Below are 16,898 nucleotides of genomic sequence, written 5' to 3' on the forward strand. Positions count from 1 at the left end.
ATAGCCCTTGTACAGTGCCCTTGGGGCGCGTATCCATTCTCGCCCGGTCCCTAATCCTTGCTGCTGCCGCCTTGGCTGCGTCAGCAGCCTCTCTCTCTCTTGCGATCTTAGCCGCTTCGGCAGCATCCTTATCCGCAAGAACTTTGGCGTTCTCAAGTCTTAGGGCAGCCTCCGCCGTAATGCGCGGTAAAAGTTCTGTTTCCAGGAGTGAGAGTATGGGGTCGGATTCCCCGCCCAGCAAGGGTTGTATTCGAACCGCCAGTGCAGGTGCATCGGCTCCAAAAGTCGAGGTCAAAGCTTGAGCCAAGGTGGCGACCGGGGTGTCCTTTGTACATTCCACAAGGAGAAGAGCGGTGTGAATAGCGACTCGCTTGGCTTCAGCCTGACAGCTGGCCGCATCCGGGATCAGGGAAAAACCCTCCGGTGGGGCTCCTGCCATGGTAGAACTAGAGGAAAGAGTCTCTCGAGAAATAAGGTTATCCAAAAGTCCAGTTAGTACTTGTAAATCCTCAGTTGCCGACCGGGCATCGTCCAGTAATTGATCCAAGTCTTGAAGATCTAAACGAGTATCAGTATCCTCCGACGTCAACATCCAGAGAGTCCCTTTAAGAGATTGCCACTGCTCCTGTACCAGTCCCCTCAAGCGGCAAACCTCTAGGGTAGTTCTGAAGAGTTCAGCGACTATGTCCTGTAACAGGGTGGGATCCTTCCGAGAGGAATCCAGGATAGTAGGTCACTCGGAGAGCCTCTCAGCTCCCATCCAAGCGGCAGGCGAACCCCCCTGGGCTCCAGCCTGACTAGTAGTACAATAAAGAAGATGATAGATAGCTGCCATAATGTAAGCTCCTGACCCTTCGAACCAGAAATCACCACAGAGTCATGTAGAATCCAAGCAGATGGCTTTTACTGGTCAAAAAGGCAATACAGTGCATACAGGGAACTATGGCAGCTATGAGAGTCTCACTAGCCGAACGATAATATAAGGCAGTAAATGGCGGGAGATTATACAACATCAGCATACACAGACAGAGTCAACTTTCCCAGGAGCAGTATTCCCAGGCCTTGGTATGTGTGGTCGGCCTTGAGGCTAGACAGTACAGTACCGACACAGAAACAATACTGAAACCGAGATAGCAGCCTGACACTAGCTTCTTCTTAATTGCCTAGCAATAGAATAGAAAGTCACTAGTTCTTAAAACAAAACAACCACTGAAGTAAGGTTAGGTGCATTTCTACAAAACAAAAATTTAGCTGCTAAAAAGGCTTTAGAGACTGTTAGGTTGTAGTGCAGGTAGCTAGGCACCTAACTTTCCTCAACTAGTTAGACAGAGTTTAGTCCAGGGACAGAATTAATGGCAGGAAGGGAATGCAGTGAGGCCCTGAGGGAAAGGAGAAGACTAGAGGGGTGGAGGGGAGGGCTGTGGCTTTCCCCCCACCTGTGCAGAGGCCTGCTCCACAGCCACCTTCCACACCCTGACCTCTGGCTGAGGTGATGCAATTAAGAGGCCTCACAGGGCCCTCTTCATTCAGGCAGGTGCTGGAGCATTGCCTGCAGAGGTGCCTGCAGGTGCTGGCATTGGGCAGGGGTCTGCTGCTCAGGCTACCCCTCCTCCAGCTGCTGTTGAGACTCATCAGCAAGGGGAGGAGCAGCCTGAGTTGTCTTTTGGGTCGAGCTTTGAGGAAGAGAGTGTTCCAGCTATATAGCTCACCCCAGGGACCAAGACGATGCTGGACAAGCGAGAGGAGAGACCGGGTGCACCTTCTCTGGTTCCTCCAGAGCCCAGCAGGCCTTCTGAGGAGAGACAGGAGGGGAGGCCAGAGGTGATGCAAGAGGAAAAGATGGAGGTGTACCCTAAGGTGCTGCCATCTCAACCCCTTCTCCCTCTGGCATTGTTTTCTGTTCCCCCTAGACACAATGTGTCTGCCCTAAGCACTTCACAGGAAGCAGCTCCAGGATTGTTGCTAGTCAACATAGGTGCCCCTACGCCTCTGTAGTCTGGAATCACCTCCAGTGGACAGAGGATCCCTTCTTTGCACTGTGCCAGCTGTGTAGGGCCCAGTCAGTAGAGGGACAGACCTGGCTCATCTCTCAACTACCAGCCTGAGGAACCAAAGAAACATTACCAGGCATTGCTTCTTCAGCAGGAGGCAGAAGCTGCTGGGGTGGTCATGTGGCCACCAGCCAGCCAAGTGGTGAGTTGTCCTGTGACCACTTCTGGTGCTCTGCCTGAATAGTCTCTGATGGAGATGCTTGGTGAGGTTGGCACTAGGGTGCCTAGGGGTGGGAGACAGCAGGCAGGGAACAGGGTCACTCACCTCATTCGCGAGATGACAGCTCTAGATGGGCACCCCTTGTGCCCATCAGCTTTTGCATTCTACTCCAGGATGCCCATCCTTGGTAGACATCCCCTGCTTACACCACACTGAGCAGGATTGTGTTGCCCTCACTGTATAAGGCTGCCAGGGACTATGTGAATCGGGAACAAAATAAAGTACCGAACAACGACTGGAATGCAAACACAGATTTAGTGCAAATTTAGTGCAAGTGAGACATCAGTGCAGAAAGTGAAACAATGACAAACATCACAATACAATTTTAGAATACATTGCTCCCAACGGAGTCTTCAATGAGAACGTCTAAGACTCTTTGCAATGGTCCCAAGGACTTCATATAAGAAGCAAAAAGCAGAACAGGTCAGATCGTAGTTGAAATGCAGTCCGGATTAACTTGACGTTTTCACCACCGCAAAGGCGGCTTCATCAGCAATTCTGTTCGGTATCAGGAGACAAGGCTCCTAAATAAAACTCCTATATAATACAATAAATACTATAAATATTTAAAATTGATACAAAATGCAATAAATAGATTACAACAAAGTCTGCCTGACATACCTTGATATAAGAGTGTATCAAAACTCTACAGGGAGGAGGATAATTCTACAGCGCTCACTGAGCTGCTCCGTTCAAAGTCGGATACTAAGGCTACAGGTGATGTTAATTTATACAGTACTTTTCAGCAAAAATTTCTTAAAGAGAACTCAACCAAAAGGTGAACCTAAACAGTAGCAGCCAGATTATTATTAATAATTACAAAAAACAAGACAAATCCATTTCATTGTTAAGCCCAAACGGAGAGTAAGATTTAAATAAATATATAAAACGCATTTCCTGTTGTAATAAAAAATTTTGTACATTCTCCAAATCAAACTGATTACCTTTATAAGTCCAAATTACGAAAAAACGAATATCATTTTCGCTATGTTTATTATTTATAAAGTGCAAAGTGAGGGGAGCATCTAAAATCTTCTGTCTGATCCTAGATTTGTGCTCTCCTATCCTAAGCTTCACCTGACGAATTGTACTGCCCACGTATAATTTACCACATTTACATGAGATGCAGTAAACACATCTACTAGTAGAACAGTTTGAGAATTGATTGAGTTTGAAAGTGAAGTTGGACGTGGTAGATGTAAAAGTTTTTAAAGGTAAACTTAGAGGGCAGAAGGAGCACGGAAAATGTCCATTGATGGAGGGGGTAAGTTTCTTAGGGCGGCAGTCTGAATGAACAAGACGATCTCTTAAAGAGACATTCCGTTTAAGACCAAACATAGGGGGATTAGAGCAACCAGGTATGGAAGAAAGAACATGCCAATGTTTATTAATAATTCTTTGTATGGACGAGGAATGGCGACTAAAGGTAAGTGAACAAAAAAAAATTTGGTTGTTACCAGGTTTCTGTTTGGAAATCAACATGGAGGATCGGTCCATTAAGCCTGCTTTCAACTTAGCACTGTATATTACATTCTCTGGATATCCCCTTTCGGCCAAATCCACTTGTAGTTGTTGAGCAGCTTGTTCATAGTCTTTAACTTGAGAGGAGTTCCGTTTTAAACGAATAAATTGACTATAGGGTAAGTTGCTTTTAAGATGATACGGATGATAAGAATTGAATCTTAAACCTGAATTTCTCGTCATAGGTTTTTTGTAAGGTTTAAATGCAAGAGTTCTATCTAATGAAATAAATAGTTCCAAATCTAAGAAGAAAATAGAATCCTTACTGTAAAATCCAGTAAAGTGCAAGTGCTCATCTAAGGTGTTAATCCATTCTGAAAACTTCAAGTAAATGTCTACATTTTTAAAGCAAAATAGCAGATCATCAACAAAACGTTTGTAAAATAACATATCTCTAGCAAAGGGATTGTTGGAAAAAATGTAACGCTTCTCGAAGTCCACCATGTAAAGATTCGCCACTGCCGGGGCGCAAGAAGCACCCATTGCAACCCCTTTGATCTGAAGAAAGACTATGTGAAGGCATAATTCTCCTGCATTCATGGGAGAAGTGTGCACTTCACATCTGACATCTGGACCTGCCCTCAGGCCCATCATGCTTACCTCTCATTAATGGTGCACTGGTGCCAACCCAACAACATTCTGGGTGGGAATGGGGAAACAAGTGCTAGGCAGGGTGAGGGCTGCTGGGTCAGCTACTGCCAGGCTCTGCTCCATGTCAAGGATCTCGATGAGGCACGCACAACAGACAACATCTATGCCGCCATTGAGAAACAGTTAGTGGGGTGGGCAGGTAGGGATGTCTCCTTGGGCATCATGGTGACCAATGGTGGCCCAAACTTTAGGGCAGCGGCACAGGCATTGGGCCTCAGGAGCATTTAATGTGAACAATACCCATCAGCTGTGTGAGAAGCACTGTCTGACCTGGGACGTCAGCACTTGCTGGAACTCCACCTACACTATGCTTAAGCATTTGGTGGAGTAGAAGAGAGCCCTGACTGCCTTGATCTCTGAGGTCGAGGTTGTGTGGGAGGAAAGCCAGCTCAACCAGGATGAGTGGTTGACTATCTGGCACGACTGTGGAGGCCCTTAAGCCCTTGAAGGACTACACACAGTTGTTCTCATCTGACATAGCTACCCTAGCTCTGGTTGTTCTCTTGATCTGAATGGCTTGTGAAAAGATTGCCACCTTTCTGGAGCCAGCCACAGGACATGCAGACTTGCTTCCATCAGTGCACATGCTGGTGCAAAGACTGCAAGGGGCATCAACTACCACCTTCAGTCTCTCACCCAGCAGGTCTACATGTTGGCGACCATGTGTGACCCATACATCAAGGGAAGGATCGCTGAGTGTGCTGACCAGTTCATTCACTGCAGAGACAAGCTCTTCCAGCTCATTGAGTGCATGCAGGCCATGAAGGGCACACTGGTGCAAAGAGAGGAGGCCTGTTAATCAGGCTTGCCACTCAGGTTATCAAGAGCCCAAGAGAAGCATCAAACCTCTCCCAGGCCTTTGCTAAACTGGCCTTAACTGGTATTCTGGTCAGGCAACCTAATCAGGTCATGTTGACTTTTCCCAGAATCTTCCCATACGCCCGAAGAAGATTTTCGAAATGTAGATACCTTTACATTAAAAAGGGAATTATATTAAATTACATTAAATTAAAAGGCTTTGCCTTTGCTTTCCTCTCTGGAGTTTGGAGAAAAACCCCTTTCCCTTCTTGTCCTATATCTTTTTAATGGTGCCTGTGCAATAAAATTCCAAGTTCTACTTCTTCCACAACTAATTGGGAGCTTTCCTGCACATGTGCATTGAAAAAAATAGAGTAGAGGTCCTCAACCTTTTTGAGCCAGCAGGCACTTTTGGAAATTTGTTTGATGAGGGTGGGCACAACCACAAGATGGCTGTCACAGGAGGCAGAGCCAACCACAGAATGTCAGGGAGTGGGGTTATACACAGATCTGATTATAGCTCTTCAGCATTTCTGGAGAAGCACTGTTTTAACAGGATGCTTTTTAAAATGAACATATTGTTTAAAAATAATTTATTTCATGAGTACAAGTATACATAATGAGCTAGCTAAAAAACATCCATCGGGCAGTATGTGTCAGATCTCCAGTGACCAATCAGAAGCTCTGTTGGTCCTACCCACTTTCTAAAAATACTTGGCAGGAACCAGGAAAGGGGTCAGCAGGCACCACGGTGCCCACAGCATCACTGGTTATTCGGTAGATCTGAGAGAACCACTGCTGGCCAAGGTACACAACACTGACCTTGATAGACTAATGGTCTGACTCAGCATAAAGCAGTTTCATGTTTAAAATTTAAATTAAATCAAAAGAGACCTGAACATTCCAGTGGAGTGATATAAAGCAGACTACTCTACTAGGTCAAGAATTCCATGTAACCTAAAAGCCTGCATGTGCCTCTCAAAACAGCATGCTGTCTAAAAAACAACAACAACATATCTTATGGGTTGGATCCAAAGGTGCCATTCTGATCACAAAGTAGTCTTCCAATCATGAAAGGGTTCCTTCCGTTAGTGGAAGAGTCCTTTCATTTTCACGTGATCTTTTTGATCCAACCTACTTCATATGTTTATTGTTTCTGGGATTTACAAGGCAACTGTACTCTATAATGTATTATATGATGAAATAGTATTTTTGAAAGCACAATTTAACAAAAAGTGAAATGGTGTTCACTTTTACAATGTATGTCCATTTCCCCCCCTCTCCCTGCAAAGCTGGACTTTACCTTGTTCATATTGCTGGAAATGTCCAAAATTAAACAGATTACTCTGTCTGAAATTTGTAGCAGTGTATAGGTAGGAGAAATAGGAAGGTTGTTACTGGCCAGTGGAGTGTTGAATTTAAAATAATCAAAGGTTTTGATTACATCCCATGTGCTTTTATAACTGCAAATTCTGTTCTGGAAATTGGGAGCTTCAGTATTATGCTTGCTTGCATTGCAGAATTCAAATTCCTAAGAACAGGAAGGAAAAGAGATGCAACAGCACTATGAGACTGTAATGACTACTACAGAAATTTGAAATCAAAGAGTTCCACAGATCTGGACAGAATTCCTCCCCCATATTCCTCCACAAACCATTACTTTCCTTAGTATATCATAGCAGACGATACTGATAGTGAATCTGGAATTCCCCAACCTCAAAGTTAGGGCTTTTCCTCATTTGGGGGGGTGGGAATCGGTACTGGTCTCATACTGTTTCAGTTTATCCCCTGATTTCTGTACACATGTTTGTGTCTTTAGTATTCATTTCATTTTCCCCACTCCCGAACCTTCCATTTCTTCTCAGATCACGTTTACACCTATCTTTTTCTGGAAACTGATTTTGAATTGCCTTTTTCCTCATTCATAATGTTTATGTCAGTTTTCTGTGTCCCACCCACTCCCATGCACGTCTGCCCCCCTTTTGATGATTGGATTTTCGTTATCGTCAAATGACTCCCTCTCCTCCCCCCCTCCCCCCAAAAGAAAAATAGCACAAAAACATCAACATATCAATATACTGCTGTAATGATATGTCAAGCAGGTTCTCTGAATTTCCAGCTTTCATTTTTTTAAGTCTTTTTTACTTTAAGCATCTTCTCTTGTGGTGATATGCCTTTTTCCTTATATTTCATTTTCCTTATATATCTTTGAAGTGTGCTCTTATCTTTTAGGTGTTAAGGTCATACTTTGTTATGTAAACATTTGAATAAAATTTGTGCTAAAAGCAGAATTTAAATATCAGAAATAAATAATAAGTCAAGAAAGCTCCAGGCAGATACAAACACTTTCTTACATGTGGCTCTGGTCCAGTAGCTCACTGCTGTCAGCTACTAAGTTATGCTTGTTGGCAGTGCTCCAGTTTCCTCCTGCCCACACTGTTTTGCATGAGAAGCATAAGAAGCACACAATAAACAAGGAAGATTACATCTGGGACAAAGCCATTAAAGCAGATTCTATTTGTCAGTACCATCCTAAGAAGAGTTACACCCTTTTAAGCTCACTGCATTCCATGGATTTAGAAGGGTGTGATTCTGTTTAGGGCCTTTTATGTGCAGGTTGTTTCCATGGTGATCACCCCCCCCCCAGAAACAGCACCCAGAAAACACAGGGAAAATGCGGGGACAGAGGGAAGTGACTTCTAAAGGTCAGCAAAGGTGTGTGTAATGAAAACGAAGCCCTGAAGTAGTCAGGGGGGTGATCATCATGGAAACAATCCATGCATAAAAGGCCTAGGACTGCCCAGTAAACTACTCAGCGAAGAAAAAGAAGAAAAAGAAAAAGAGTTGGTTTTTATACGCCGCCTTCCTCTACCACTTAAAGAAGAATCAAACCGGCTTACAATCATCTTCCCTTCCCCTCCCCACAACAGACACCCTGTGAGGTAGGAGGTGCTGAGAGAGCTCTAAGAGAGCAATGAGTAGCCCAAGGTCACCCAGCTGGCTTCATGTGTAGGAGTGGCAAAACCAACCCAGTTCACCAGATTAGCCTCTGCCGCTCATGTGGAGGAGTGGGGAATCAAACCCAGTTCTGCAGATTAGAGTCCACCGCTCCAAACCACCAATCTTAACCACTACACCACGCTGAGTAAAAGCCAGAAGACTTAATCCTAGGGAGTCATACCTGCTAACGAAAAGAGATTAAAACAATGTAAATTTCCAGAAAAGATTACAATCTGAATTATGAATTGCCACTTTGAGAAGGTAATCCTAGCAGGCGGGTCAAAACCACTACTGCCCTTCTACCCTAAATTCCTATTACCAGGCTCCCTCCATACTTCTCTCACTTCTGGATTAGCAGCTGGAAGGATTAAACTGCTTCCTCCAGAGGGCAAGTTTGGCCAGAGGCCTTCAATTGCTGGCATCTACTCCAATACATACATTGAAATCAAGGTTTGTGTTACTCAATAATGCAAAAAGCAGTAGAAATAATGAGGAAGGTTGTAAAAAACACACAATTAAAACTCCTCTATATTTACAGAAGATAAGCTTTGTGTGCACATTATGGAAGATGAAGCATTTTGATTTTTGTCATATATAAAAGCACACCCTTCTAAAAGTCCTGTCACTTTGTCAATGACACAACTGCCTTCAGTGCAGGACTGTTTCTCACAGACATACATTCCAGTAAGGTCTGAAGAACATCTAGAAATGTTAAATCAGACAACTACATGCCAAACCCTACTAAATCGGGTTGCCAGCTCCTGGTTGGGAAATACCTGGAGATTTTGGGGATGGAGCCCGAGGAGGGTGGGTTTGAAGAGGGGAAGGACTTCAATGCTATAGAATCCAATTGCCAAAGCAGCCATTTTCTCCAGGGGAACTGATCTGTGTTGCCTGGAGATCATAGAATCATAGTTGGAAGGGACCACCAGGGTCATCTAGTCCAACCTCCTGCACAATGAAGGAAATTCTGAACTCCCTCCCCCCACACCCCCAGTGACCCATACTTCATGCCCAGAAGATGGCCAAGATGCCCTCTCTCTCATGATCTGCCTAAGGTAATAGAATCAGCCTTGCTGACAGATGGCCATCTAGCCTCTTCTTAAAAACCTCCAGGTAAGGAGAGTTTACCACCTCCCAAGGAAGCCTGTTCCACTGAGGAACTGATCTGTTAGAAAATTCTTCCTGATGTCTAGATGGAAACTCTTTTGATTTAATTTCAACCCGTTGTTTCTGGTCCGACCTTTTGGTCGGAAAACAACTCGGCACCATCCTCTATATGACAGCCCTTCAAGTACTTGAAGATAGTTATCATATCCCCTCACAGTCTTCTCCTCTTCAGGCTAAACATACCCAGCTCCTTCAACCTTTCCTCATAGGATGGTCTCCAGACCCCTCACCATCCTTGTTGCTCTCCTCTAGACCTGTTCCAGCTTGTCTACATCTTTCTTAAATTGTGGTGCCCAAAACTGAACACAATACTCTAGGTGAGGTCTAACCAGAGCAAAGCAATATCATCACTTTGAGTGATCTGGACACTATATTTCTGTTGATACAGCTCAAGATCGTATTTGCCTTTTTAGCTACCGCATTACACTGCTGACTCACGTTCAGTGTTTGGTCTACTAAGACCTCAAGATCCTTTTCGCACACACTACTGCTGAGACAAGTCTCCCCCATCCTATAATTATGCATTTGATTTTTCCTACCTAAATGCAGAACTTTACATTTATCTTTGTTGAAATGCATTTTATTAGTTTTAGCCCAATTCTCCAGCCTGTCAAGATCATCCTGTATCCTGGCTCTGTCTTCTACCCTATTTGCTACCCCTCCCAATTTAGTATCATCTGCACATTTAATAAGCAACCCCTCTATTCCTTCATCCAAATCATGTATAAAGATGTTGAACAACACAGGGCCAAGGACAGATCCCTGAGGCACTCCACTAGTCATTTTGAGGAACCATTAACAAGCACTCTTTGGGTGCGATCTGTCAACCAGTTACAGATCCACCTAACAGAAATAGGATCTAAACCACATTTTCCCAATTGGTCAAATAGAATACTATGTGGAACCTTATCAAAAGCCTTACTGAAATCAAGATAAACTATGTCTACAGCATTCTCCTGATCCAGCAAGGTAGTAACTTTCTAAAAAAATGAGATAAGATTAGTCTGACGTGACTTGTTCTTGAGAAACCCGTGCTGGGTTGTAATAGTGGGAGATCTCCAGCTACCACCTGGAGGTAGGCAACCCTACTACTAAAGAATATATGCGCTGAACAGTGAAGAACAAGAATGTCTGAAGCATCTAGAGATAAAACAGATAACTGTTTTTTCTTAAGAAAGCAGCCCTACATTTTTACACAAAGAGAATCCAGACTGGATACAGAAATGTTACCTTGTAGCTTTAACTTGATTTTGCCCTGGTATGTAGAAAGGGTTTTCACTATCATACTCATCAAATACACCCCACTGAAGATGGGCCCATTCATGGACAAAAAGTCTGCCTATGTAAAAAAAATAGAAATGACACTGTTTATGTCTGATTGCAGTGAAAGAATAGCAGTAGAAAATATTTGACAATGGTTAATGCGGTAGGTCTGGAAATTACACTGTAGATTTGAAGCTGGATGTGTTGTTTCATTCTACCCTTTTCGCAAGGAGATCAGGATGGCATACATGGTTCTCCCATTTTATCCTCACAACAACCCTGTGAAGTTGTTTGGGTTGAGAGAGACTGGCTGTCCCAAGGTCATCTGGCCCCTACCGCACTGTTAAATGGAGCTCCTGCTAAGCCGTCACAACTGCAATACAGCTGCAAGTCCCCATGGTGGACTCGTTTACTTTCTAACACATAGGGTGGCCCCAATGGAGATGTTGGAAATAGAATCCATAATCTTTCACCCTCAAACCATGTGCTGTAACATAGACAGAGAATCCCTCCACAGTAACTACTGAAAATGGCCTTTCCTAAAAAGGTAAAGGTCCCCTGTGCAAGCACCGGGTCATTCCTGACCCATGGGATGACATCACATCCCGACATTTCCAAGGCAGACTTTGTTTGCGGGGTGGTTTGCCAGTGGCTTCCCCAGTCATCTTCTCTTTACCCCCAGCAAGCTGGGTACTCATTCTACCGACCTCGGAAGGATGGAAGGCTGAGTCAACCTTGAGCCGGCTACCTGAAACCGACTTTTGACTGCAGTACTGCAGCTTAACACTCTGCTCCACGGGGCTCCTAATAACCATTTAATTTTAATTTAATTTGACAAGTGTGGTGCAGTTGTTTCAGTTTCAAACTAGGATCTCTGAGACCCAGGTTCAAATGCCTGCTCTGAAATAAAAGTCTGCTGTGTGACTTTGGGCCAGTCAGACTCTCAGCCTAAACTATTTCACAGGATTCTTATGAGATAAAATGGAAGAGAACAATATAAGGTGCTTTGTCTCCTGGTTGGAAAGAAAGGCTGGGTATAAATGAAGTAAATTAAATTAATAGTTTGCAAAAAATCTGTGAAAGTTAGATGGTGTAGGGAATCTTGCAGTGCAGTACAAAACAAAACAGAGTTATACCATTCTAATCCCACTGATTTCAATATATGTTTAGGATGTCTACTGTAGCCTGAGAGGCTGAATGCAATATAGTTGTGCAAGGGGTAGACATATTACAAAGTTAGCATGAACAACAGCTCTCAAATGTGCACATCATTAGCAAGACAGTGTGACATAGTGGTTAGAGTGTTAGACTAGGATTTGGGAGACCTGAGTTCAAATTCTCACTCGCCATGAAGCTCACTATCAGTGCAATACTAGAAGCGCTTTCCTGGGATTAAGCATCATTGAGTAAAATGGAAATTACTTCTGAGTAGACCTGTTTAGAAATCCTCCCTGAGTGACCTTGGGCCAGTTTCTCTCTTTCTCTCAACTTTAACTACTTCAAAGGGTTGTTGACAGGATAAAAAGGAGAATGAAGAACCATATACAACATTCTGAGCTCTTTCAAGGAATTATGAGATAAAAACATGATAGATATATTTGTTAAGGATCTTTATAACAATAAAACGATCAGTGATAATAAAACAACATCATTTTTAAAACTTATTTTTGAAAACATTATTTCCTTTTTTTCTTCTTCACAGGCCAGCCACTTAGACTTCAGAGGGAACAATCCATGTCCCCTTCTTCTATGTTCCTTCTCACCAAGTGTAAAACCTCCGCAGCTGGAGCTGCTGAGGGTCAGGACTAAGTGAACAAGACGCTGATCTCCTACCCTCAAGCCTCAGCAATCTTGCACTGCTGCTCTAAAGGCAGGAAGAACTTCCCAAATGTTAATTCTCCACACAATTCCTAAAACAAAAAAGGGATGTACTAAAAGGAATGACAGGCTTGCCCATTGGAAACAATGGGAGAAGCTTGCAGGCCCATTGGAGATAATGGGGGTCACGAATGCCAATTGACTTGCATGGATTCCATTGAAATACATTACAGCACAAAAAAGGTGCAAAGAAAATGCAGAATTGATTTTCCATTAAAATCTCTGGGCCCAGAAAGACTGTGACTGGAATGACAGCCCCCAGAGTGGAATTACGATCTCTAGCCACAGAATCTATGCTCTGGGACAGTAAGGACAGGTCGCAGAGAGGAATGACATCCCCTGGGAATAGCAGAAGTGTTCTGGACTGGAATAACAGGTCACAGAGTGGAATAGCCCCTGAAATAGCAGCAGTGTTTGGGAATGTAATGATAGGCCCCAAGTGGAATGACAGCCCCTAGGAGTAGCAGAAGTGTTCTGGGACTGGAATGACAGTCCCAGAATGCTTCTGCTACACCCAGGGGCTGTTATTCCACTCTGTGACATGTCATTCCAGTCCCAGAGCACAAATTCTGTTCCCTGGGGAAATTCTGTTCCCAGGCAGCCATCACTCTAGATCTGGGATGGCGAGCCTACTGCGGGATCGCAAGCCAAGGCAGCCACCCCCCAAGTCCAGATCAAATGTAATGCCATGGATCAGAGATACAAACTTCATAGAAGACACAGGCAAAGCCAATTAATGATTTTTTTTTTACTTAAAATGCAAATATGATTAAAACACTAGCAAAAATAATATAATTAATTGACTTTGCCTGTGTCTTCTATGAAGTTTGTCTCTCCGGTACCTGGCATTACATTTGAAGGTATTTATTTATTTATTTGGTACACATGGCCCAGCCCTACCTAGTGACATTTATGCCATATCCGTCCCTCGTAACAAATGAGTTCGACACCTTTGTGCTACATCATTCATGATATTACAGATCTCTACCAGGGCCTCCTCACAGTTGCCTCCCCAACCCCAGGGAAGAAGGTGTAATCAAACAACTAACCCCTCTCTGATTATTTCAGTTGCCCATCTCTGCACTTATAAAGAATGGGAGGTTAAGAATTCATAAGCACAATGTTGTCCAAGATGAAAGTTCTCTGAATTTAAATCGAGATAGGCAGCCTATTCTGACAAAAACCCTCCTTTGTCTGTGGGATGAAAATAAAGTATGTTTGTATGCATCCTTGGGGTTGTCAAACTCCAGGTCAGGCCTGGACATCTGGAATTACAACTGATCTCCAGATTACAGAGATCAGTTCCCCTGGAGAAAACAGTTTCTTTGGAAGGTGAACTTTATGGTATTATACCCAGCTGAGGCCCCTCCCCTTCCCCAAACCCTGCCCTCACTAGGCTCCAACCCCAGAGCTGGCAACCCTAGTTGATGGGAGGGCAGGGTGGAGCAATAACTGTGTTTGGGATTAGATTTGCTATGGCACTGCTTAGTTGATTTTGATTAAATCCATTGAAATGTGGTTTTGGAGGAGTTTTACAGATACCATGGACTGTCAAAACCACAAAGAATTGGGTTCTAGATCAAATCAAGCCTGAACATTCCCTAGAAGCAAAAATGACTAAACTGAGGGTATTGTACTTTGGTCACATAACGAGAAGACAAGAGTAACTGAAAAAACAATATCACTACTGTAACCCATGCCAATGCCCTAACCTGGATGGCCAAGGCTAGCCTGATCTTGTCAGATCTCAGAAGCTAAGCAGGGTCAGCCCTGGTTAGCATTTGGATGGGAGACCGCCAAGGAATACCAGGGTTGCTGTGCAGAGGAAGGCACTGGCAAACCACCTCTGTTACTCTCTTGCCATGAAAACCCCATAAGGGGTCGCCATAAGTCGGCTGCGACTTGAAGGCACTTTACACACACACACAACCCATGCCAATATTGTGAGCATGGGCATGCCCACTGAGCATGGGCAGTTAGGTGTGTTACTAACTGCAAGGGCCCCACCCCTCAGTCAGCTGGGCCTGCAATGAGGAGGGAAGCCCAGAGTTCGACTGAGAAGATTAATAATTTTCCTTTGCAGGTCAGACTGGAGAGAGAGTGTCTGCAGAAGCCTCAGCAGCAGGATTCACCAAGAGCATAAAGGGAAGAAACAGTCCTGCATTCTGAATTAAAGTTGTGGGCTTTTCTTTCTTTCCCCTTTGTATTATTGGGAATTGTGTGTTGGTCACCAATGTTCTAAGTGCCCTTCCTGAAGGGCACTGAAGATTTTGTATACTTTAGTGTGGCTATGTTTATAGTCATCATGATTTAGTAACTTCAAGTTACATAAGTTGATTTGTTTATATTAAATGTTTGATACCTTAGATTTTTGAAGCAATTTCACATTTGTTCAATGATTCACAAGGGACGCTGTCATTTTATTGATTTTTTTTTAAAAAAAACTTCTCCTCCAATAGGGATTTGTGTAACTAGGATTGTGCTGGGTTACACTAGAAAAAGTTGAAGTCAGCAGGAAAAGAGAAAGACCCAAGAGATGGATTGACTCAATAAAGGAAGCCACAGCCCTCAATTTGCAATTCCTGAGCAAGGCTGTTAATGATAGGATGTTTTGGGACGTCATTAATTCATGTGTGTGTGTGAAGTGCCTTCAAGTTGCAGCCGACTTATGGTGACCCCTTTTGGGGGGCTTTCATGGCAAGAGACTAACAGAGGTGGTTTGCCAGTGCCTTCCTCTGCACAGCAGCCCTGGTGTATTAGAGGCAGGACCAGCCAGTCTGCACTCTTTTTAACCTCTGTGTTTAATCTCTGCCTTGCCGATGAGCAAAGGGCAAGCTGTGTGACTTTGATCCCTCTTTCTAGTAGAGAAATCTCTGGTTTGCAGATGTCTGCATAGGGCTATGATTATTTCTCATACTGTGTATGCGAGGAGTGCCGTCAAGTCGCAGCCAACTTATGGCGACCCCTTTTGGGGGTTTTCATGGCAAGAGACTAACAGAGGTGGTTTGCCAGTGCCTTCCTCTGCACAGCAACCCTGGACTTCCTTGGTGGTCTCCCATCCAAATACTAACCAGGGCTGACCCTGCTTAGCTTGAGATCTGACGAGATCAGGCTAGCCTGGGCCATCCAGGTCAGGGCCATTAATTCATAGGGTCACCATAAATCGGGAAGTGTCTTAAAGGGCACTTAACATACACGGCATCAAATTAAATTGTGCACTCTTATTATTTGCTTATCATTCGAGAATGCTCAGAAGAAAAGGCACAAATACAAGCATGTATCCAGTCAACCTGAGCGGCGTGGTCAGTTGCTCTTTTGAGCTAAAGGCCATTAACGCATCGGCGTTTGCGGATTTCCCCCTCCCTCTACCTACTATCGCACATTTCCCCCAAAAAACTACACGCATGGGGGGGGGGGGGAAAGCGAGTGAAGGCTGCAGCGGATCTGCTCTCCTTCTCCCCGGGTGGTAGCCAGTGGAGGCTGCGGATGCCGGGGAAAGGAGCTGCTGCACACTTCCGGTGGGGGGGGGAGAAGGGCGCGGCTTGCCGGAAAGTGAGAACACGAATAGGGGCAGCGGCTACACGTGGAGCTTCTGAGCATGCGCGCTCCTCGTTCCGCCCGAATTTGCCGATTCCCCTTTCCCCGTCATTGTTTTTTTCCCCTATACGTTCTCGCTTTCTCTAATGTTTGAGTGAGCCGTCAAGCTTAGTCCTTAGGACCATTGCTCAACGAGCCTAATGGAGTTACAATTATTGTACATGAACGGAAAGTAAGGGCGAGGGAGGGCTTCATTCGGTACTACTGCGCATGCTCCAGGGTGAAGCGAGACCGGCCCTTGAAAGGAAACCGAGGGCTCGGGGAGTTTGCCGACGTTGCTTCCGGGGTCGCAAAGGCATCTTCCCGCCCGTTATCGCGGCGGAAGGGCGGAAATGGAGGAAAGCGGGGTAACGTTGCCGGGTGTCTCTTTGGGAAGCATGACGGGAAGTGGTATTCTAAGGGAAGAGGAACTGGTGGCATGAGACCCACGTGAGGGGTGGGTTGGAGGGTGTGGTGGTGCTTGATTTCTGGAGCCAGAGTTGCGGTTGTTCAGACTCGCCTGCAGACTGGTGTTTATTTCTTACTCTTTTGGTCTGAAAAACAGGCCCCCGAAGCCCCAGAACTATTCGTGGGTGCGCAATACTCCCTGCAAGCGCGCGTAGGGGCTAAGCCGCCGATTCTGTTGTCAATATCTTGCTACCGTGTTGGGAGTCTGAAGAAGAAGAGTCACAAACGGGGTGGCTTCGAGCATGTGGGGCGTTGCTTTCTAGTAGTGTAATGCCCAGATATAAGGGTTGGTATAAAATGCT

The 16,898-nt window shown here is 44.6% G+C and overlaps 1 protein-coding gene across 1 annotated transcript in view; it reads left to right on the forward strand.

The window, feature by feature from the left end:
- Positions 1-3,684: 3,684 nt before the first annotated feature.
- ODF2L (outer dense fiber of sperm tails 2 like) overlaps positions 3,685-16,898 on the forward strand; it is a 54,544-nt gene continuing 41,330 nt past the window's right edge. The window contains exon 1 of the mRNA XM_056844747.1: positions 3,685-3,697. Coding sequence (XP_056700725.1) covers positions 3,685-3,697 — 13 coding nt within the window. The remainder of the gene's footprint in view (positions 3,698-16,898) is intronic.

This window comes from Euleptes europaea, chromosome 2 (genome assembly GCF_029931775.1).
Source record: "Euleptes europaea isolate rEulEur1 chromosome 2, rEulEur1.hap1, whole genome shotgun sequence".
Taxonomy (NCBI): domain Eukaryota; kingdom Metazoa; phylum Chordata; class Lepidosauria; order Squamata; family Sphaerodactylidae; genus Euleptes; species Euleptes europaea.